Source organism: Primulina tabacum, chromosome 6 (assembly GCF_025594145.1).
Source record: "Primulina tabacum isolate GXHZ01 chromosome 6, ASM2559414v2, whole genome shotgun sequence".
NCBI classification, from domain to species: Eukaryota; Viridiplantae; Streptophyta; class Magnoliopsida; order Lamiales; family Gesneriaceae; genus Primulina; species Primulina tabacum.
Genome location: NC_134555.1, coordinates 1,305,724 through 1,328,284, shown reverse-complemented (window position 1 = coordinate 1,328,284; position 22,561 = coordinate 1,305,724). Strand labels below are relative to the sequence as shown.

Genomic DNA, 22,561 nt, shown 5'->3' with positions numbered 1-22,561 from the left:
CAAACCGTTTGTGAGCTATTCGAAGTTCGATTCGATAAAAGCTCGTTTGAGCTCGTTTAATGAGGTTCGTTAAGATAAACAAATCAAACTCAAGCTTTACAGTATTCGACTCGTTAGCTCGTGAACATATTCGTTGGTAAGTTCAGTAGTAATCTTTTAGATGAAAAAATAATAGTTTTGATATTTGATTTATTGATTTTGCATATTATTTATGAAATATATAGAAAAATCTATTAAATTTATTTATTATAATAAATTTACAAATTTTAATTAGAATAATATATTTTTCTTTAAATATATAATTTACTTTTTAATTAATTTAATGAAAATTTAAATGTATAATTCATATTTATTAAGCTTGTTTAGACTCGATAAAGCTTGAATAAGCTCGTGAGCCATGCATATATTCGTTAAATAAAGCTCGAGCTCGGCTCGATTATAAACGAACCAAGCTCAAACATTCAAAAGTTCGGCTCGGCTCGACTCGATTACATCCCTAATAACATTCAAATTCATAACGATTGATTAATCTTCGATCATTTAGTGCACCAACTCGAACTTCCTCTTAAGGATCTATTTGATAGCTTATATAAATTTATGTTAGGTGGATTTCAAATTTATCACTTGTTAATTTATATAAATGTAATTATATTTTTTATGGATTTGAAATTTACTTAATATTAATTTTATTTTATATATAAACAAAACAAATGTATCAATGAATTCATCAACTTTATTTCAAATTTATTTTCACATATGAGACAACAACAAAGAAATGACTCTAACCAGTTTACTAAAAACAATAGGCTAAACATGAGAAAACTGCAATAATGCCACGCTACATTGATTGGAGTTGGAACCGAAATTAAATGTCATGCGCATACGATCGAGGGGAATGTTCGGAATTTTGAGAAGTCGGACCAAACCATGGACTGGGAAGTTATGGTAGTGAAGGAAGCACCGGACAACAATGAAACGAAAGAAGAATGGAGGAGTTCATAATTTGGACAACAACGCATCATTCAACACAAATCACAGCAAAAGCTTTAGAAGACAGATTATTTATTTGACAGGTTACAATTATGGATTTTTCAAGGTAACAGATAATCGATCACCTTGTTCTTGACTCAGATTGGAGAATGAGAGAGATTTATAATACGTGTAATCTATATATTCTTTATAATTTTCCGTGTCTCGGAGACTATAACCTTAGCAGTCTTCGACCTATCATAAATTACTTAATTAAAGTTAAAGTTCTACACATAAGATTGATCATATCATATATTTAATACATTGGAAACTTATAATTAATTATATCACCTTATTAAGACTTTTATTAGATAGATTGTCCATGTACAATTAGTCATATTATACGAGTCCACAAAATAGTTTCTAACAATTACTGCAGTGCAAGACAGCCAATCAGCTCGGGAGTGGTTCTTCAAAGTTTGACTCAAGCTCCTCTCATCGAGTTCTAGTGTCTACCGTTCAAATACTCGAGTGTAAATAATGATTTTTAATAATTATATATCTAAACTCGTTATTTTTTATCATTAAACTTTTGACATAAAATTTAACTCAGACCGAAGAGAAAGAATATATGGTTTGCCCATTCTCTCCTACACTAAAAATATGTTAATCGAGCTCAAGTTAGAATAACACTTTCAAATCCATCCCAGATTCTCATCATCTGAATTTACAAAACTTTAGTGTGTCTGGATATCTATCTTGCCTCACAGAGTGAAAATCATTGGTTGAATGCGAGAGCTTAGCTGTGTTAGCACAGTTGCATTAGAAAATTTGCAATTTCTCGAGCAATTCATTTCACCATCCACATTTTCCTCGCAAGTGGATTAAAACACGATTATAATAATGGTCATTATTGGGGGTATTCGTATATTCCCCAAACTAGTGGGTCTGGGGAATTCAAATATCGTGAAGGCCGATACGCACAAAGACAACATTATTGAGGCAATACACTTGAATTCGACGGCAGCAGTTTTTAGTATTTGCAATTGGACATATAATAATAATAAATTAAGGTTGAAATAATACAAGAAAGAGAGCCAATAAATTAACAAGAGCCTACTAGCTAGCATTAGTTATGTTGAAATCTCATAGCATAATTTGGTGAGTGGTGCTCAGTTGGTCGGTACTGCAAGTTTAATGACAAGTTAGAGATAGTCCATGTAGGTTTTTTTGTTTATATAATAAATGAAGTGATCTCGGACAAACTTTATTGATTTTATATATAAAAATAATGAGCAAGAAAAATAAAAGAGTAAGGTGTAATTGGAAATGGCAAAAACTTGTGTGAGACGATCTCACTGTCGTATTTTGTGAGACTGATCTCATATTTGGGTCATCCATGAAAAATTATTACTTTTTATTGTGAATATAGGTAGGATTCTCGTCTCACAGATAAAAATTCGTGAGAACGTGTCCCAATAGACCTACTCATTGAAAAATGAGGTGACCTATGTTACTGTGTACATTCTTGCTTGAAACTACGAGTACCGTCCGGGTCGACGACAACTTAATCTTTAACCAGATATGGACTATAATCACCATTTTATATAGGAGGTTATATATCAATCATAAAGTTAAGATCAACTCAGTTTATTACTTTACATCCGAATTTATATGTAGCAAAAAAATAAAATTCAAAATTAACTTTTTTTTATTTGTTTAATTATACATAATTTTATTCAAGTACCGTACCAAAACATGGATCTTACGGTAAAATAAGGAAATAAAGCAAGTTTCAATGGGCCTCAACAAAGCCCTAAATATAAACCGCCGGCCCACTTTTTACTACCCTCGCGTCCAATATCTTACCCGCCGAGCGGCGCGCATTCGAAAACGGAATCCAAAAGAGGAGAGAAGGCCGTAGACATGAAGCAACAACAGTTTCCAAATCTAACTCCGAGCACAAACACGGTCTACTAGAAGTTTCACGCCAAATCCTTCCGAGGGGTGAGTTGTGCGTGATTCAAATGGTATGCGTCGTCTCTAATATATTCATCGAAAGAAAACACGTAAGCCAATGTTCTCGATCAGTTTTCAAATACAAATTCAGCAGGTAGAATTTCATCGGTAACTGTTTATACTTCGAGTTTTTGCATATCGAATACATTTTGGTTGTGTTCGTATTCCTGATTATCTTTTTTTTTTGTCGAAGGTAACGCGTAATCAGTGATGTTAGGAAACCACAGTGATTGTGAGATTGTAATGCGAGTGATGGCTGATGCACTAGAACATGCAATTGTTGGGGACTTTCATGGTTCGCCGGAACGGCCGTTATTCGGTCGGAACGGAACGGGAACGGTGACTGCCGTTCCAAAGTTCCAGGACAAATCGGTGATTGTTTTGTAGCGCTGTTCTTCGACGTTTTATCGGCGATTTAACGGCGAAGCGGAACGGAACGGCCGAGCGGAACGGTTCGGTGTTTAAAAAATATGGTTATGAGATATTCATGGTTCATTACGGTAAGGTATGGTAATGGTTATTGTTTATGGTTATGTTTATTGGAATGATAATAGAATGGTTATGTTATTGGTATTATATTTTATAGTTGTTGATGATTATAGAAATGAATGTGTAGAATAGAAAATTGATCTTGAGCCAAATAGGAAATGGAAGTGCAGAAACGGTATGAAAAATGTGGCAGTAGTTGTGGTTTTTAGTATAATGTCTTGTATATTGATCCAATTGTTGTGAGACCACTTCCATTAGAAAGATAAGATATAAGGCTATAACTTTCATGTTTTGATAGATCATTTGATTTTTCAACATCTGGTACACATGGAATTAGACATCGTGGATTTGATTATGGGTCGTCTCAATATATTGGTGATAGATACAATGAATCTTCATCATCTATATGGCGGGGTGTTGGACGTCATGGTCCCGAGTATAGATTTTCAAGTACAGCTGATAGTTCTATTGTGTATCGTGGATTCGGATACTTTAGTTTGGCTTTAATGGGTGTTGTGTAGACTTACGGTTACTTTGAGGACTGCCTGTGTCAGATGCCTAAAATTTGAAGGCTAACTATCAGAAATTAAAAACAAAGGGCAGCTGATTTATTACTTCTGGGATGCTTTGACTTCTGAATCTCGCCGAGGCTCTCTAGCTGCTCATAGGATAAGTTTGGCATGACCTCCTTGTCAGAAAATTAAATTGCCTTGATTTTTAGCAGTTTTTGATACTCATCAAGCAATAGCATTAGAAGGATCCTGCTGACCAACACGGACTTAGAGGCCCCAGAGAGAAGAGGAAAAATGCAAAGAACAAATGAAGGGGAAATGTTCTGTACTTGTGTTCATACACAAAGTAATTCTGTTCGGATGCCCTGGGTGTTTAGTACGATTTTCCGAGTTTTGCCAGCGACTGGGGTGCTGGTAGGAAAGCACCAGGCATTCATACAACAGTGGTGAGGGCACTTAAGGCGTTGGAGTGGATTCGTATTCTGGTGCATTGGGCTCCAGGTACAACACCTTGGTATTGCGTGGTATGAGTACTTAATTTTTATAAGGAAGTGCAAACTCCATCTAATTCGCACTTGTCTTTCTTTTCTCTCTGCCTAATTTGCTAGCGGGAAAGTGCAATCTGGCAATGAGGGGGCGTGGTGCTCTTGTTTTTCTGTCAAATCCCCGGATGCAAACAAACCCTGCGGGAAAATATAAAGTGAACAATTAACAACTTTGACTGGTTGATAGCTTAGCTCATAGAATTTGTCACAACAATACAGTCAGTTAAAATATCACTCTTTTACAATGTGAATTTAACATCCTCTAATGGGGAATAAAGGTGTTATATGAGCAGTATACACTCGCTCAAAACAAATAGTGTGAAACTATCATGTTCATTTCATACCTGTTATCTTCTGATATGATGGGTTTTGTACCAAAATGTAGCTGTGAGGTTTGCTGGAAATTATTTAGTTCCAAGGTTTAACAAGTTTAAGTTGTCTAATGGCGCATGAATATAAATTTTAGCTTGAAAAATAGTCATTTTTCACTGAGATAAAATGGGTTAAGTAAAAAGGATAGGAGAAGTAACAAGGACGTTTTATTAATTGTCTAACAACCGTGAAAAATATAACATAACTCAAGTGGAAGAAGTTAAAATGTAAACAATCTAATATCCGCACATACCTCTCCAAAAGCAATATTGGATTCCTTCTGTTGATAGCCCTGATAACAAGAAATAGATGCTAGTGTCAGTGTCTCTCGATATGTGTGTTAAGTTATCGTGTTGTTTATGGCCCTTCTTTTACCTTTAAATATTGTTGGTATTGAAGTTCCGAAATACACTGTTCTTCTTGGCATGTTCCATAACAACTCTCTTGGAATATCCATTGGATGAAGGCTGCTTTCATGGTCAGAGAAAACCTATAGATGGGCAGGGAATTATATCAGAACTAAGAATTGGTCATATTTTACCTCATTTACTTGGAAGTATGTACCATTAAGTGGAAAACTTCCCCTCATAGCTGTTCTGCAAGGTATCTGTTATGAGTGATCGTATTAGTTTCTATACATTGGCTTGGGAATTTGCCAATCAGTTGTTCTATGTGATAAAAAAATTTCATGGATACTGATACCCCATGGATGGGCCCATTACCCTTGGCCCATCCCTAGCTCAAAAGGAAGACAAGCCCATCAAGGGCCCATGTATTCTCCTATAAATACCAGGTTTGAGTGTTCAGTGATTGGATTCACTATATTATTTTCAGCAGCGCCCTTAGCTGCTCCCCCATATATCCTCAGTCTCTGACTTGAGCGTCGGAGGGGCTACGCCAGGATACCCTCCTGGCCCCCTCCTAACGGTCTTATTTGTGATTTCAGGCCCAGGGTAATTTTGGAGCCCGTGTCTGGATTAGTGACGCTTGCGTGGATCGGACCCTAAATCTCCCGTGAGTATCACTTGGCGCCGTCTGTGGGAACACTTGAGTTGAGACGTAGAGATGGTAGGCAAGAAAGGAAGTAGAAGAGTTACCTCGGCATCATCGCGTCCTCAGAGGGGACCCGAACAATCTCATGTTGAGACAAGACAAGAACAACCGCATCTTGAGACGAGACATGAACAACCTCGTCAAGAGGCCAGAACTGAGCAGCCCATCCACGAGACGAGGGTCGAGCAAACCCATCCCAATGAGAATGTGGGAAACTTGACCCTGGAACAGCTGGGCCAATTTATCACTCGAACAGTGGATGAGGCCATGAAGAGGAATCAAGAGTCTATGTTTGCAGAAGAGCAGGCCGCTCGCCAGGAGCGAGAGGAGAATGTGAAGGGCAGTCAGAGTAGGGTGGAGGAGACGCGACCCCTCCCAAGTGAGGAGAATCCGGAGATGGAGGAGATGTGGAGGGAGATACAGATGTTGAGGCAGCAGTTGGGAAGCAGAGCACCGGCACCCAAGAGAGGAAGTCCCTTTTCACTAGCCATTTTAGAAGAAGAACTTCCTCCAACTTTTCGACAGTCGAATGTGGGAGAGTACGATGGACATACTGACCCCGAGGAACACTTGGGGAGATTTGAGAATGCGGCCATGTTACATCAATATTCAGATGGAGTCAGGTGCAGGGTGTTCCTGGGCACGTTGGTGAGGTCAGCCCAGCAATGGTTTAATACCCTGCAGCCCAACTCCATACAGTCTTTTGACGATTTTGCTACAGCTTTCTTGCACAGATTTGCCAGCAGCAAGAGGCACCAGAAAAATTATTTGACCCTGTTCGTGATGAAACAGCAAGAGAATGAAACTTTGCGAGAATTTGTCCAGCGTTTCAACAGTGCAGCGCTGGAAATACCAGCGGCTACCCCTGACATTATGATAAGTGCCTTCACACAAGGACTGAGGGGAGTGGAGTTTTTCAAGTCGTTGGTCAAGAAGCCTCCGTTGAGCTATGATGATCTGTTGGATCGAGCTGAGAAATATGTAAACTTGGAAGATGCCCAACGGTACAGAAGGATGGAGAGCCGGCCCGGAGGAAGTAGAGTTGAGGGAGCGGAGAAAGGAGGAAGGAAGAGGGGTGCGGGGGAAAGAGAGGAAGACAGAACTAGTAGTAGAAGACAATTCTCATCCCATGTTCCCCTAGATAGGAGTCGGGACGAGGTGATGGAGGTGAGGGAGCCCGCGGGGAGGTGGGAGAAGTCGCGAAGGGTTGGGTACAGTGCTAGATTATCTTCACGGGATAGACGAGAAGGATCCTCATTAAGGAGTCGACAAAGGTCTCGCTCGCCCCCTAGGCGTGGTCAAGGCCCTCCATGGATAAATCAGAGGATGGGTGAGCAGAGAGGGGAAGGTGGATGTCAAGATGTCCCTCAGGAGCTCGTGGAACCGAGGAGGGGAATGAATAAGGATAACCACCCTACGAGAGGAATGATTCATATGATCTCGGGGGTGCTACTGATGGAGACTCTGGGCGAGCTCGGAAAGCACATGGGAGAAAATTGGAGAACTTTGAGATATATAGTGGTGCAGACTTACCACAAGACCCCGTCATCAGCTTTGGGCCGGAAGACCTCCGGGGCGTTGTGACTCCACATAACGATGCCTTGGTGGTGACGGCCACCATTGCCAATTATGATGTGGCAAGGATATTTATTGATAATGGAAGCTCCGTGAACGTCTTGTTCAAGAGCACGTTGGATCAAATGAAGATGAGAGGATTTGAGTTTGAGCCGGTATCCACCCCGCTGTATGGGTTTGCAGAACACGTCATCTTGCCTTTGGGTCAGATTGTTCTTCCCCTATCCTTGGGGACTGATCCTCGGCGGGTAACAAAGGTGATAGCCTTCACTGTAGTAGATACCCAGTCAGCGTATAGTGGAATTCTAGGACGACCAGCCCTGAAGGATTTTAGAGCAGTAGCTTCCAGTTATCATCAGAAGCTTAAGTTTCCTGTGGGAAGAGGAGTTGGAGTCCTGTGCGGGGACCAAAAAGTCGCACGTCGTTGTTATGAAAGAATCGTGAAGGAAGAAGAAAAGAGAAGTCACGAGCATTCGCATGGAAGCTTGAGCTCAGTCTTGCAGTTGTAGAGTCATTCGGAGAAGCTTCAAAATGGGTAACTTTGTCCTGTGGAGGTACAAGAGGAGCTGAGAGGAAAGTTGGAGAATGCGCTGGGTAAGGCTCTAAAGAGGCATGAGAACGCTTACCACCTTAGAGAACATCTTTACTTCATTTTTGATGTATTTCGTTCCTGAATTTGTCTTACGTTCAGTTGATATTTAATAAAGCCAAGTTCTTATATTAAGTTCGTGGTTGTTCTTGTATTATGAGGATTATATGAATTTTATTTTACCTGCTTAGGCTGCGCCTAGTAGAGGAGAAGAGTGGGGGGGAGAAAAGTTAAATTTTTCCTGCTAAGGCATCGGCTAGCAGAGGAGTAGAGGCTGAGGTGGAGAATATTTATTTTCCTGCTAAGGCATCGCCTAGCAGAGGAGCAGAGTCGGCGATGAGAGGAGCAGAGTGGAAGAGAAGAATTTTTATTTTCCTGCTAAGGTATCTCCTAGCAGAGGAGTTAGAGGGTGGGGGCGTTGAATTTTATTTTCCTGCTAAGGCCCGGCTTAGCAGAGGAGTTAAAGGGTGGAGGTGTTGATTCTATTTTCCTGCTAAGGCCCGGCTTAGCAGAGGAGTTAGGAGATGATGAGGTGAGAGTTTGATTTTCCTGCTAAGGCCCGGCTTAGCAGAGGAGTTAGATGGTGGAGATGTTGATTTTATTTTCCTGCTAAGGCCCGGCTTAGCAGAGGAGTTAAAGGGTGGAGGTGTTGATTCTATTTTCCTGCTAAGGCCCGGCTTAGCAGAGGAGTTAGGAGATGATGAGGTGAGAGTTTGATTTTTCCTGCTAAGGCCCGACTTAGCAGAGGAGTTAGATGGTGGAGATGTTGATTTTATTTTCCTGCTAAGGCATCGCCTAGCAGAGGAGTTAGAGGGTGGAGGTGTTGATTTTATTTTCCTGCTAAGGCCCGGCTTAGCAGAGGAGTTAGGAGATGATGAGGTGAGAGTTTGATTTTTCCTGCTAAGGCCCGGCTTAGCAGAGGAGTTAGAGGGTGGAGGTGTTGACTTTATTTTCCTGCTAAGGCCCGGCTTAGCAGAGGAGTTAAAGGGTGGAGGTGTTGATTCTATTTTCCTGCTAAGGCCCGGCTTAGCAGAGGAGTTAGGAGATGATGAGGTGAGAGTTTGATTTTCCTGCTAAGGCCCGGCTTAGCAGAGGAGTTAGATGGTGGAGATGTTGATTTTATTTTCCTGCTAAGGCCCGGCTTAGCAGAGGAGTTAAAGGGTGGAGGTGTTGATTCTATTTTCCTGCTAAGGCCCGGCTTAGCAGAGGAGTTAGGAGATGATGAGGTGAGAGTTTGATTTTTCCTGCTAAGGCCCGACTTAGCAGAGGAGTTAGATGGTGGAGATGTTGATTTTATTTTCCTGCTAAGGCATCGCCTAGCAGAGGAGTTAGAGGGTGGAGGTGTTGATTTTATTTTCCTGCTAAGGCCCGGCTTAGCAGAGGAGTTAGGAGATGATGAGGTGAGAGTTTGATTTTTCCTGCTAAGGCCCGGCTTAGCAGAGGAGTTAGAGGGTGGAGGTGTTGACTTTATTTTCCTGCTAAGGCCCGGCTTAGCAGAGGAGTTAAAGGGTGGAGGTGTTGACTCTATTTTCCTGCTAAGGCCCGGCTTAGCAGAGGAGTTAGGAGATGATGAGGTGAGAGTTTGATTCTTCCTGCTAAGGCCCGACTTAGCAGAGGAGTTAGATGGTGGAGATGTTGATTTTATTTTCCTGCTAAGGCATCGCCTAGCAGAGGAGTTAGAGGGTGGAGGTGTTGATTTTATTTTCCTGCTAAGGCCCGGCTTAGCAGAGGAGTTAGGAGATGATGAGGTGAGAGTTTGATTTTTCCTGCTAAGGCCCGGCTTAGCAGAGGAGTTAGAGGGTGGAGGTGTTGACTTTATTTTCCTGCTAAGGCATCGCCTAGCAGAGGAGTTAGAGGGTGGAGGTGTTGATTTTATTTTCCTGCTAAGGCCCGGCTTAGCTGAGGAGTTATGAGATGATGAGGTGAGAGTTTGATTTTTCCTGCTAAGGCCCGGCTTAGCAGAGGAGTTAGAGGGTGGAGGTGTTGACTTTATTTTCCTGCTAAGGCATCGCCTAGCAGAGGAGTTAGAGGATGGAGGTGTTGATTTTATTTTCCTGCTAAGGCCCGGCTTAGCTGGCTTAGCAGAGGAGTTAGAGGATGGAGGTGTTGATTTTATTTTCCTGCTAAGGTATCACCTAGCAGAGGAATTAGATGGAGGAGTTGAATTTTATTTTCCTGCTAGGGCCCGGCCTAGCAGAGGAGTTAGAGGGTGGAGGTGTTGAATTTAAATTTTCCTGCTAAGGTATCACCTAGCAGAGGAGTTAGATGGAGGAGTTGAATTTTATTTTCCTGCTAAGACCCGGCTTAGCAGAGAAGCTAGAGGGTGGGGGTAGTGAATTTTTATTTTCCTGCTAAGGCATCACCTAGCAGAGGAGCGGAGTTTGAGAGGAGAAAAATGTTATTTTCCTGCTAAGGCATCGCCTAGCAGAGGAGAAGAGTGGATGAGAAGAATTAAATTTATTTTTCCTGCTAAGGTGTCACCTAGCAGAGGAGTTAGAGGGTGGAGATGTTGAGTTTTTATTTTCCTGCTAAGACATCGCCTAGCAGAGGAGCAAAGTTTGGGAAGAGAAAAATTTATTTGGTTAGTCGATAACAAAAGATGTTTACGGGGAGCAGAGTTTACGGGGATCGACCTGCCCGGTCAGGTCGTGGGGGTGTGGGGGCAACGCCCCCATAATTTTTTCAGAAATCACACAACCATTCGCAAGGGAATATATCAAAATTCTCAACGTACTGGACGAGCGCTCGATGCGTTGGGCGAGCGTGAAGAGGCGAGCGAGTGGCTGCGGGCTGAGCGGGTGTGCGAGGCGAGATGGGGGGCGCTGGACGAGCAGGCGCACTTGGGCGAGGGTGGAGCGGCGTGAGGCGTGCTAGGGGCGCCGGGCGAGCGCTTGGCTGGGCGAGCGTGGCGCTCTGCGGGGGCGAGCGTGGCGCTCGGAGGGGACGAGCGCTTGGCTGGGGGAGCAGGCGTGCTGGGGGCGCCGGGCGAGAGCTTGGCTGGGCGAGCAGGCATGCTGGGGGCGCCGGGCGAGAGCTTGGCTGGGCGAGCGTGGCGCTCGACGAGGGCGAGTGCTTGGCTAGGCGAGCGTGGGCGCTCGGCTGGGCGAGCTTAGGCGAGGGGGCGAGGTGGCGAGGGCGAAGCTTGGGCGAGGTGCTGGCAGGCGAGGGGGCGAGGGGCGAGCGTGGCGAGGAGCTGGCGCGTGGGCTTGGGCGAGCTCGGCTGGGCAGGGAGACGGCGAGGCAGGCGAGGCGGGCGTGTGGGCCTGGGCGAGGGGCGAGCGTGGCACCCAGCAGGGCGAGCGGGAGGATGGCGAGGCGCGACGCGCGGGGCTGGGTGCCTGGGCGAGCGAGGGGCTCGGATGGGCGCTCGGCAGGAGACGAGGGGCAGGGGGCTCGGCTGGGCGAGCGGGAGGATGGCGAAGCGCGGCGCACGGGGCTGGGCGCTTGGATGCGTGGGGCTGGGCGAGCTTGAATGGGGTTTCGGCGAGGGTAGCGAGGCGAGGACTCGGGCATGGGGGGGGAGAGCTGGTGAACGAATTGAAGAGAAAACTCTAACAAGATTGCGATATGATTTAATTTGTTTCCAAATCTTTGGAGACTGACAAACGACCGGAAGAAAATACACAACTCGTACCCGGTGACCCGAGGACAACACATCTAATCGAACTTTGAACCTACGATTCAGTTCGACTCGGGAGGGGAGACTGGTGATACCCCATGGATGGGCCCATTACCCTTGGCCCATCCCTAGCTCAAAAGGAAGACAAGCCCATCAAGGGCCCATGTATTCTCCTATAAATACCAGGTTTGAGTGTTCAGTGATTGGATTCACTATATTATTTTCAGCAGCGCCCTTAGCTGCTCCCCCATATATCCTCAGTCTCTGACTTGAGCGTCGGAGGGGCTACGCCAGGATACCCTCCTGGCCCCCTCCTAACGGTCTTATTTGTGATTTCAGGCCCAGGGTAATTTTGGAGCCCGTGTCTGGATTAGTGACGCTTGCGTGGATCGGACCCTAAATCTCCCGTGAGTATCAGATACGATAAATGACATCATACCAGAAGAGTTCCCCTAACAGTTCCGGAGTTTGCTTAATGTATGCAATTGCATGATAAACAAGTTTTATCAGTGATAGTTTCTCAGGCTCTTGGGAGCTACATCGTCTTTCTGGTGGTTTGATAGAGTTCATAGTTTCGCCTGATGTGCAACATTTGGTGGAACCTTGTTAGCTAGAAAGCTAGTTTGAGTAGAAGCCAATATTAGTTCCAATTTTCTTCATTAATTGGGTATGTCACAAGAGCCATATCAATCTAAAACTCATAGAAAGGTTTTGTACAAGTCTGAAAATCCCACTTGTCAAGTATCCTTACCAGGGGGTCCATATTGCAAGTAGATATGGGCAAGGATCATCCGCTATTCACTTGTCCAACTGCACAAACAAAATTTCATAACTAGCATAATAAGTAACTATTGTGAAATGTAGATGCTTAAAAAACTTATTACAATATTGCTAGCCCCTTCTAGTAGAGGATGTGAATCTGGAAGTTCATAGCTGTACAAAATAGAATTTGATTAATGACATTCTTGCATCAAATGTTTGATCATGCTCAAGAAGTTGTCTTATAATTATTTGTAGTTTATTATAGTACCGATTGTAGCTTGCCAACTACTGTTAAAAATAAAGAGGGTGAAAACCGGCTGCGATAAAATCCGTTATTGCAATTGCATTATCAGCTGCTGCTGAGGTGGCACCTGCTTCTGCTATATCCGAAAAAGATTTCCATCAAGTCATTGTTCCATCTGTTGTTCTTTATGGAAAACTTGTCATGTATACCTATAATGTCTCCATGGACTAGGGAATTTGTGGTATCCCCTGCTTGCCGAGACTTGAACCCTCTGGCGGCTGTCACTAACCAGGACATGCAGGAATTGCCTGGCATTGAGTTTCTCGTACCAAATTTTTGGAAAACTGTATAGTTTTAGAGCAACACCCAATGAATACGTTTGGTTCCACCCAATTAGCATCAACTAGGTGTTTTTCTTTCCAATTACAGCAGATTAGTTGCTTTGCTGGGAGTCGGGCTTTGCTGGTGTTGTAGGAATCCAAGCATAATTAATTTAGACATCTTTCAATTCTGGACCCATGTCATCTTCTCTGGAATCCATCTCCCAGTGGCAAAACGGAGTGAAAATCCTATCTTACTTCCTTCAACAGCAATTATCGGTACTTTTTGCATTAGGGGAATTTTCTAAAGCCAGTAAAAATGCCATCTTTATCCTCCAATTCTGAAATTCTATCTCATTTATTCCTTGTCCCTGATTTAAAGATATATTTCCGGAAGGATAAATAATGACTGAAAATGTAACATAAGTTTCAGATACTGATGGAAGCTTCAATCTTTGAGGAATGAAGCAAATTGTACTCTATATATTTTTTGTTTATTATAGCCAATAATATACAATTAGCACTTTTTTTGCGACAAATGCAAAAAATGATGAGATTTTGTGAAGTTGAGAAAATAATAACTTAGGGTATAAAAAAGGAAACTCAAATATACAGTTTCTCGCTCATTGATTTCATAACTTCTATATACAACAAACACGAGTAAAATAAAAATGATTTTTTTATTAAATATTTTACAAAATTTAAATAGTGTCGTCCATAGAATTCCAGTTCTCCTCGAAGCAAACGTGGAACACATCAAAATCTAATGGAAAATAAAATTGCTAAGCGTTGTGACCGAACTTACTTAATCGTTGGATCACCAGTCAAGATTCCTCGAAGCGGTCCGGCGGGTGGCAAATAATAATTGAAACGACGGTGCTTTCATGTGTAGGGGAGAGAGAGCAGGGACTCTCTCTAATCATTAAGCTGAGATAATTCGTCCCCGGAATTTGCATGCATGGAGATTCTATGTTACGTGAGAAGAAATATTATTTTTTTAAAACTTGAGAGAATAACTGCTTATAGCATGCAAGTTAAACTCGGGAAATTCATAAAAAAAATTTAGTCCATGATTTTTTAAGAAAATGAAGAAGTCATTTTTTTAGAAAAAATAGTTGAGTTAGATTAAAAAATACTCCATCTAACTCTCGTAATAAATTTTATTAAAATTTATCGATTTCATTAGATAAAATGTGTTGGAATAAAATTTTTATTTTAATTGTTAAATTCGTATTGGATTTTCAACATCTCTACGCTTAGAATCATGCATTTAGTAAATCTGCAACAATATTAAAACACAAAATAAATAAAATATGACTATATTACAAAATTAAGTATAAATAAGTATTCAACAAATTAAAAATTATACAATCGGAGTTATATACTGGGTTACAAATACAAAAATAATTTTAACATTTCAAATATATTTTGTAACCAAATCACAAAATGTCTTCCATTTTTTGTTCATTGACTTTTTTCAAGTGCTGAAAACCCAAAAATGGAGATGCGCGGGGGGTATCGATCCCCGTACCTCTCGCATGCTAAGCGAGCGCTCTACCATCTGAGGATACATCCCCTTTGTTGGAGACTGTTGTGTATCATTAATAATATATAATATATTTCATTCTTTTATATAAATCAATGGAAAGAAGTTTGAAGTTATTTTATATAGATTCGACCATGCTACGTACACCTTCTTTAAGCATCTCTAATAAATAAAATATCATTTTACCAAAAATAAGTGCAGCAAAATTGCATTTCACTCATATTTTTTTGACGAAATTGCCATTTATTGTCTCATAAACCTTTTTTTAGATCACTATAGCACAAAAATAGTATTAAATTGACTCTAAAATGATTCTAAGAATAAAAATTTATGTTTTAAAATAAATATTAAGCTTTATATCGATTAAATTCTTTTATTAATCAATCATCATAATTGAACTGACTAGAATCCCCAGGTATCAGTTGGGCTTTAGATGGAGATCCGTTTATTTGGCCCAAAGGGTGAAGTCCATGTAAACCCAGTACGGCTGTACCCCTGGAATGTTGAATTCAAAATTTTTGTTGAGTTTCAGTTTTTTTTTTTTTTTTTTTTAAAAAAAGAAGGAAAGAAAGAAAGAAAGACAAGAAAAAAAAAAGGTGAGTTCCTTAAAAAAAAAATTGCTCGAAGGAAATTTATAAAGTCTTGGAGAAAAAACAAAAAACTAATCACCCAAGAGGAATGTTCTTGATTCGTTTCGAGAGAAAAAAATGAGAGGAATACGTCTCTTGTGAGACAATGTCATAGATTTATATCCATGAAATTGGTCAGAATGATCCATATTTAAAATGAAAATTAATATTTTTTCATGAATCGGTTTGTGTTTGAAATCTGTATCATGAAATTGACTCATTACACAGTCTCACATAAGTTTTTTTTTTTTTTTTTGAATTGAGAGACAACAGAAAAACAATAGAATGATCTTTATTTAACATTTATTAATTAATATTTCACGATAAATAATACTTTAGTTTCAAATTGATCATCGGAGATAATTGTGCTTGGTTAAAAGTGATTATTGATGACTAATGATTACTCTCAATGAAAATTATTGACATGATATTCATAAATATTTGAATTCAAAAGCAAAAGCAACAAAAGCAAAAGCAAAAGCAAATAATTTTGCAACGCACAAAACAAAGGGAGTCAATTGATTTTTGAGGACCTCACAGCTTTATTCTGTCGCCCTTGTAACTTATTTTGACGGGGAATACGTACAATAATGATGATTTAATTTAAGTCAAGGTCAATTTTAGTCATATATTAGTATTTTACTCGTGCGATAATATTATTTTTATTTAATTAATGATTAAATTTAATAAATATTAACTTTTGATTAATTATTTAAAAGTATTGATATTATATAATTAGCATGTTTTAATTTCAAATATTATTATAAAAATCATTATGTAGAAGATGTTGTGTCATATGAGATAATGCTCAAATAAATATAACAACGTTCTGTCGTTAAAATGACTTCTTTGTCTTGGTTAGATGGAACTGTTACTAATAAAAAGAATAGAAAAAATTGTTATAAAAATTATATTTTACTTTGTCTATAAAAATTCTAAAAAATAAATAAATATTTTTCAAAAATCATGTTTTTGTCATATATTAGATGTATAAATTTGATTTAAAATTTTAAGATATTTTAAAAATATTTATATTAAAGTTCTAATTAAGATAATAATAATAATAATAGCAATTCATGGAGAGTTGAAAACAAAAAAATTCCCTACGATATTTTTTAAAAATTTTGAAAAACATAATACAAAACTCAAAACCATAAACTAAGAAATGACAATTGACAAATATCATTTTTGTTGAAAAATATATTTAAAATGTGTGTATTGAATATTTGAATGTTGAAAATAAGAATTGTAAATATTGAAAATTAGTGTGTGATGATGTAGGTAATGATGTATTTTATTTTTGGATTATTTGTAAAGATTTCCTATAAATAGTTCTCTCATTTGTGAAGAAAATCACAATTGAGTAGAGAGAAAAATATTATAAAGTGTGTAGTTTGGTAAATTTTGAGAGTTTGAGATTTTTACTTTTTACCATAAATTTTTACTTTTTCACAACACGTTATCAGCACGAAGCTCTAAAAGTCCTCCATCCTTTTCCAAGCTCCAAACATAAGAAAAAGGTAACAAAAGTAATTATATTTATTTTACTGTTATTTATTTATTGTGTATATATTTAATATATAATATAATGTTATTATTAACAATAAAAATAAATTTTTCAAAAACTTGTTATAAATCCTGGGAGGATGTTAAGACGACATCCCACACTCCCGGTAAGGGATACGACAAGTATAAAAGCCTATAAGATTTTTAAATAAAATATCTTATGACACATCATTATAATAATATGATATGATATACATAATTATTTAAATATGTCTAATATTATATACACCATATTATTACCATAAAATTATACAAATACATACCTTTATTTTTTTATACACCAACGGTCATAAACGGTAACAAAACGGCTAGTTTTTGCCCTATAAATATGATTTCATAAACACATTCAATCACTCCAACTTTCTCTTCTTCTCTAAAAATTATTCTTCACTAAATTTTCGAAGAAAAAAGAAGATGGCTTTCTCAAGGTTATTTTTAATTATTTTGGTTATCATACTCACAAGTCTTTTATTTATCAGAGAATATCCTCCCCGTGTGTTTTCTTTATTTTTACAAATGCTTGTACTTGTTGTTTATCAATTACTTTGTATTGCAATATTCATTAACTAATAAAATGCATCGTAATTTTTTTAGTACCACCATGTCAAATTTGACAAAGCTCGAATTTGTTGCGCTCGACATCACGGGAAAAAATTATATGTCATGGACTCTCGATGTAGAAATACATCTTGAATCATTGGGTCTAAGTGAGACAATAAAAGAAAATGGCACATCGACATCACAAGAAAAGACAAAAGCCATTATATTTTTGCGTCGACATCTCGACGAGGGATTGAAATGTGAATATTTAATTGAAAAAGATCCCATGGCTTTGTGGAAAGGATTGAAAGAAAGATTTGAACATATAAGGGAAGTTATACTTCCGACCGCCCGTGATGAATGGAATATGTTAAGATTCCAAGATTTTAAGAAAGTCAGTGATTATAATTCAGCGATGTATCGAATAATCTCGCAGCTAAAATTTTGTGGACATGAGGTCACAGAATCTGAAATGCTTGAAAAAACATTTTCCACATTTCATGCATCAAATATTACTCTACAGCAACAATATAGAGTACGTGGATTTGCGAGATATTCTGAACTCATCGCCTGTCTTCTTGTGGCGGAAAAGAACAACGAGCTATTAATGAGAAATCATCAGTCCCGACCCACTGGATCAACAGCATTTCCAGAAGTAAATGCTGTAAGTAAAAATGAATTTAAACCTCGAAACCAAAATCAAATTCAAAGACAAGATTTTGGTCGAGGTCGAGGTCGAGGTCGAGGTCGTGGACGTGGAATTGGCCGTGGTCGTGGTCGAGGCCGTGGTTTTGAAAACAATAGAGATAGTTATTTTTATAATTCATCTCAAAAGAGCGTCCCAAACCATCCACTGAAAAGGCATCATAAGAATACAAGTGTTAATGAGAATCACTCAAAAAGATATGAAAGTTCTTGTTTCAGATGTGGTACTCCAGGACATTGGTCCAAAATTTGTCGAGCCCCTGAACACCTTTGTAAACTTTATAAAGAATCATTAAAGGGGAAAGAAAAGGAGACCAACTTCACTGAACGCAGTGACCATTTGAGTGATTCAACTCATTTTGATGCTGGTGATTTTATGAATGATTTCTCTGGAAATGATCAATATGTTGGTGGGATAGAAATGAACAATATTGATGCTGCAGATTTTCTCAATGATTTCTCTTAAAATGAACAATATAGTGGTAGAATATAAAAGTACAATAATTTATTTTTCATGTATCCATATAATGTTTTAGTGTATAATTATGATATGCGTTATATTTAAATATATATTGCCAGTAATTTTATTTCATTGCATATTTTTTTGAAGTAGGGAGCATTGGTAGTTTTTCAATCACATATTTCTTTCCTGATTTATATGTGATAAGACACATATATTTCTTATTCCCTTCATTCATTGTTTGAGTATCATACCCATGGGAATATATATCATTAAAACTCAACAAATTTCTTTTCGATTGTGGTGAATATAAAGCATCATTGATCAAAAATTTTGTACCATTAGGTAACAAAAATTGTGCTTTACCACATCCTTTAATCAAGTCTACAGGACCTGATATTGTATTCACCGTTGTTTTTGTTGGTTTTAGTTCCAAGAAATATCTTTTATCTCGGAGGATAGTGTGCGTTGTACCACTATGGGTATGCAAACTTCAGCTTTGCTCATAGCATTTTCCATTTTTTGAACTTCAAAAAATGCTATGAGCAAAGCTGAAGTTTGCATACCCATAGTGGTACAACGCACACTATCCTCCGAGATAAAAGATATTTCTTGGAACTAAAACCAACAAAAACAACGGTGAATACAATATCAGGTCCTGTAGACTTGATTAAAGGATGTGGTAAAGCACAATTTTTGTTACCTAATGGTACAAAATTTTTGATCAATGATGCTTTATATTCACCACAATCGAAAAGAAATTTGTTGAGTTTTAATGATATATATTCCCATGGGTATGATACTCAAACAATGAATGAAGGGAATAAGAAATATATGTGTCTTATCACATATAAATCAGGAAAGAAATATGTGATTGAAAAACTACCAATGCTCCCTACTGGATTGCATTATACACATATAAGTCCGATTGAATCAAACATGGTAGTTGATAATTCTTCAATATTAACCAATTGGCATGATCGATTGGGACATCCTGGTTCAACAATGATGCGAAGAATTATAGAAAATACACATGGTCATCTGCTGAAAGACCAGAAGATCTTTCAGAATAATAAGTTTCAATGTAAAGCATGTTCTCTTGGAAAACTTATTATAAGACCATCACCAGCCAAAATCCAAACTGAATCACCAATGTTTCTTGAACGTATTCAGGGTGATATTTGTGGACCAATCCATCCACCATGTGGACCATTCAGATACTTTATGGTATTGATTGATGCCTTCAGCAGATGGTCACATGTATGTTTATTGTCAACTCGAAATGTTGCATTTGCAAGATTACTTGCTCAAATAATAAAATTGAGGAATCAATTTCCCGATTATACAATCAAGAAAATTAGACTTGATAATGCTGGTGAATTTACTTCCCAAACTTTCAATGATTATTGTATGTCTATGGGAATCATTGTTGAGCATCCTGTTGCTCATGTACATACACAGAATGGATTGGCTGAATCATTGATTAAACGTCTGCAAATGATTGCTAGACCAATGATTATGAAAACAAAGCTCCCTATTTCTATATGGGGACATGCAATTTTACACGCTGCTTCATTAATTCGCATCAGACCAAGTGCATATCATAAATACTCCCCATTGCAGCTTGCATTTGGTAAAGAACCAGACATTTCTCATCTGAGAATTTTTGGATGTATGGTGTATGTGCCTATTGCACCACCGCAACGAAAGAAAATGGGACCTCAAAGAAAGGTTGGAATTTATATCGGTTATGATAGTCCATCAATCATTCGATATCTTGAACCTCAGACAGGGGACGTGTTCACAGCACGTTTTGCTGATTGTCATTTTAATGAGGAAATCTTCCCAATGTTAGGGGGAGAACAGAAACATACCGAAAAGGAAATTACATGGCATGTATCATCATTGTTACATCTGGATCCAAGAACAAAACAATGTGAAAAAGATGTACAACAAATTGTACACTTGCAAAGAATAACCAATCAAATACCAGATGCATTTGCTGACACAAAAGGGGTAACTAAATCATATATACATGCTGTAAATGCCCCTGCTCGAATTGAAATTCCAAAGAAACAAATTGAAGATACTCATGACGTCATTAAACGCCTGAAGCGTGGAAGGCCAGTCGGTTCCAAGGATAAAAATTCTCGAAAAAGAAAATTTATAGAGAAACACGATGATCACAAAATAAAGAATGATGTTCCTGAAGAAACACATGATGATCACAAAATAGAGAATGGTGTTTCTGAAGAAACACATGATGATGAAAATATTCTGTCAGAACCACAAACTGACGAGAATCATGAAATCTCTATCAATTACATTAATACTGAAAAAATATGGAATCGAAAAGATATAGAAGAAATTGATGATATATTTTCTTATAATGTGGCAATCGACATCATAAATGATAATGAAGATCATGAACTAAAATCTTTTGGTGAATATAAAAATCGGCACGATTGGATAAAATGGAAAGAAGCCATCCAGGTTGAATTGGATTCGCTAAATAAACGTAATGTTTTTGGACCTATAGTCCTTACACCTGAAGGTGTAAAACCTGTTGGATACAAATGGGTTTTTATTCGAAAGCGAAATGAGAAAAATGAAATAGTGAGATATAAAGCTCGACTTGTTGCACAAGGTTTTTCTCAAAGGCCTGGAATTGATTATGAAGAAACGTATTCTCCCGTGATGGATGCAATTACGTTTCGGTATTTGATTAGCTTGGCGGTATCTGAAAATTTAGAAATGCGTCTTATGGATGTTGTTACAGCTTACTTATATGGATCACTTGATAGTAATATATATATGAAAATCCCTGAAGGATTTAAGATGCCTGAAGCACAAAGTTCAAAACCCAGAGAATGTTATTCTGTGAAATTACAAAGATCATTATATGGGTTAAAGCAATATGGTCGAATGTGGTATAATCGACTAAGTGATCACTTGATGAAAAAGGGATATGTAAATAATTCAATATGCCCTTGTGTTTTCATTAAGAAACAACATCCGGATGCGTAATTATTGCTGTATATGTTGATGATTTAAACATCATTGGAACGAATAAGGAAATTCAAGAAGTTGTGTCATACTTGAAGGAAGAATTTGAAATGAAGGATCTTGGAAAAACCAAGTATTGTCTAGGTTTACAAATTGAACAAAAAGAATGTGGAATGTTTGTTCACCAGACAAATTATACAGAAAAGATCCTTAAACGTTTTAATATGGATAAATCAAAGTCTTTAAGTACTCCAATGGTTGTTAGATCATTAAACATAGAAAAGGATCCATTCCGACCATGTGAAGAAGATGAAGATATTCTTGGTCCAGAAGTACCATATCTAAGTGCTATCGGTGCCCTTATGTATCTTACAAATTGTACAAGGCCTGATATATCTTTTGCCGTAAATTTGTTGGCAAGATTTAGCACATATCCAACAAAGAGACACTGGAACGGAATTAAACATATATTCCGTTATCTACGAGGAACGACAGACTTGGGACTTTTGTATTCAAAAGATGCTAATCCAAGTATAATTGGTTATGCCGATGCTGGATACTTATCTGATCCACACAAGGCACGTTCCCAAACTGGATATGTTTTTACTCGTGGAGGCACTGCAATTTCTTGGCGTTCACAGAAACAAACGCTTGTAACAACTTCATCAAATCATGCCGAGATTATTTCACTACATGAAGCAAGTCGTGAATGTGTGTGGTTAAAATCAATGACCCAACATATCCAAATCTCATGCGGATTATCATTCGACGAGAAGCCTGTGATACTATATGAAGATAATGCTGCATGTGTTGCTCAAATGAAAGAAGGATACATAAAAAGCGACAGAACTAAACATATTCCACCTAAGTTCTTCGCATTCACCAATGAGCTTGAGAAGAATAAATGTATTGATGTTTGTCACATTCAATCAAGTGAAAATTCATCAGATCTCTTCACAAAGGGGCTTCCTACGTCAATATTCAGAAATCATATATATAATATTGGGATGCGCAATCTACGAAATTTGTGAAGAATTGTTC

The 22,561-nt window shown here is 38.5% G+C and overlaps 1 protein-coding gene across 3 annotated transcripts; it reads right to left on the bottom strand.

Moving 5' to 3' along the window:
* Positions 1-4,483: 4,483 nt before the first annotated feature.
* LOC142548510 (DNA glycosylase/AP lyase ROS1-like) lies at positions 4,484-13,463 on the bottom strand. Of its 3 annotated transcripts, none has more exons than XM_075656866.1 (6): positions 12,958-13,463; positions 12,182-12,884; positions 5,448-5,513; positions 5,282-5,396; positions 5,160-5,198; positions 4,484-4,672 (listed from the first exon to the last, which is right to left on the bottom strand). In XM_075656866.1, the coding sequence occupies exons 3-6, from the start codon at positions 5,493-5,495 to the stop codon at positions 4,554-4,556; spliced, it is 321 nt and encodes a 106-aa protein (XP_075512981.1). In that variant the 5' UTR covers positions 5,496-5,513; positions 12,182-12,884; positions 12,958-13,463; the 3' UTR covers positions 4,484-4,553. The 3 variants fall into 3 exon arrangements, with proteins under 3 accessions (XP_075512981.1, XP_075512979.1, XP_075512978.1); XM_075656864.1 differs by having other exon boundaries at positions 12,182-12,881; XM_075656863.1 differs by having other exon boundaries at positions 12,182-13,463.
* Positions 13,464-22,561: the final 9,098 nt, after the last annotated feature.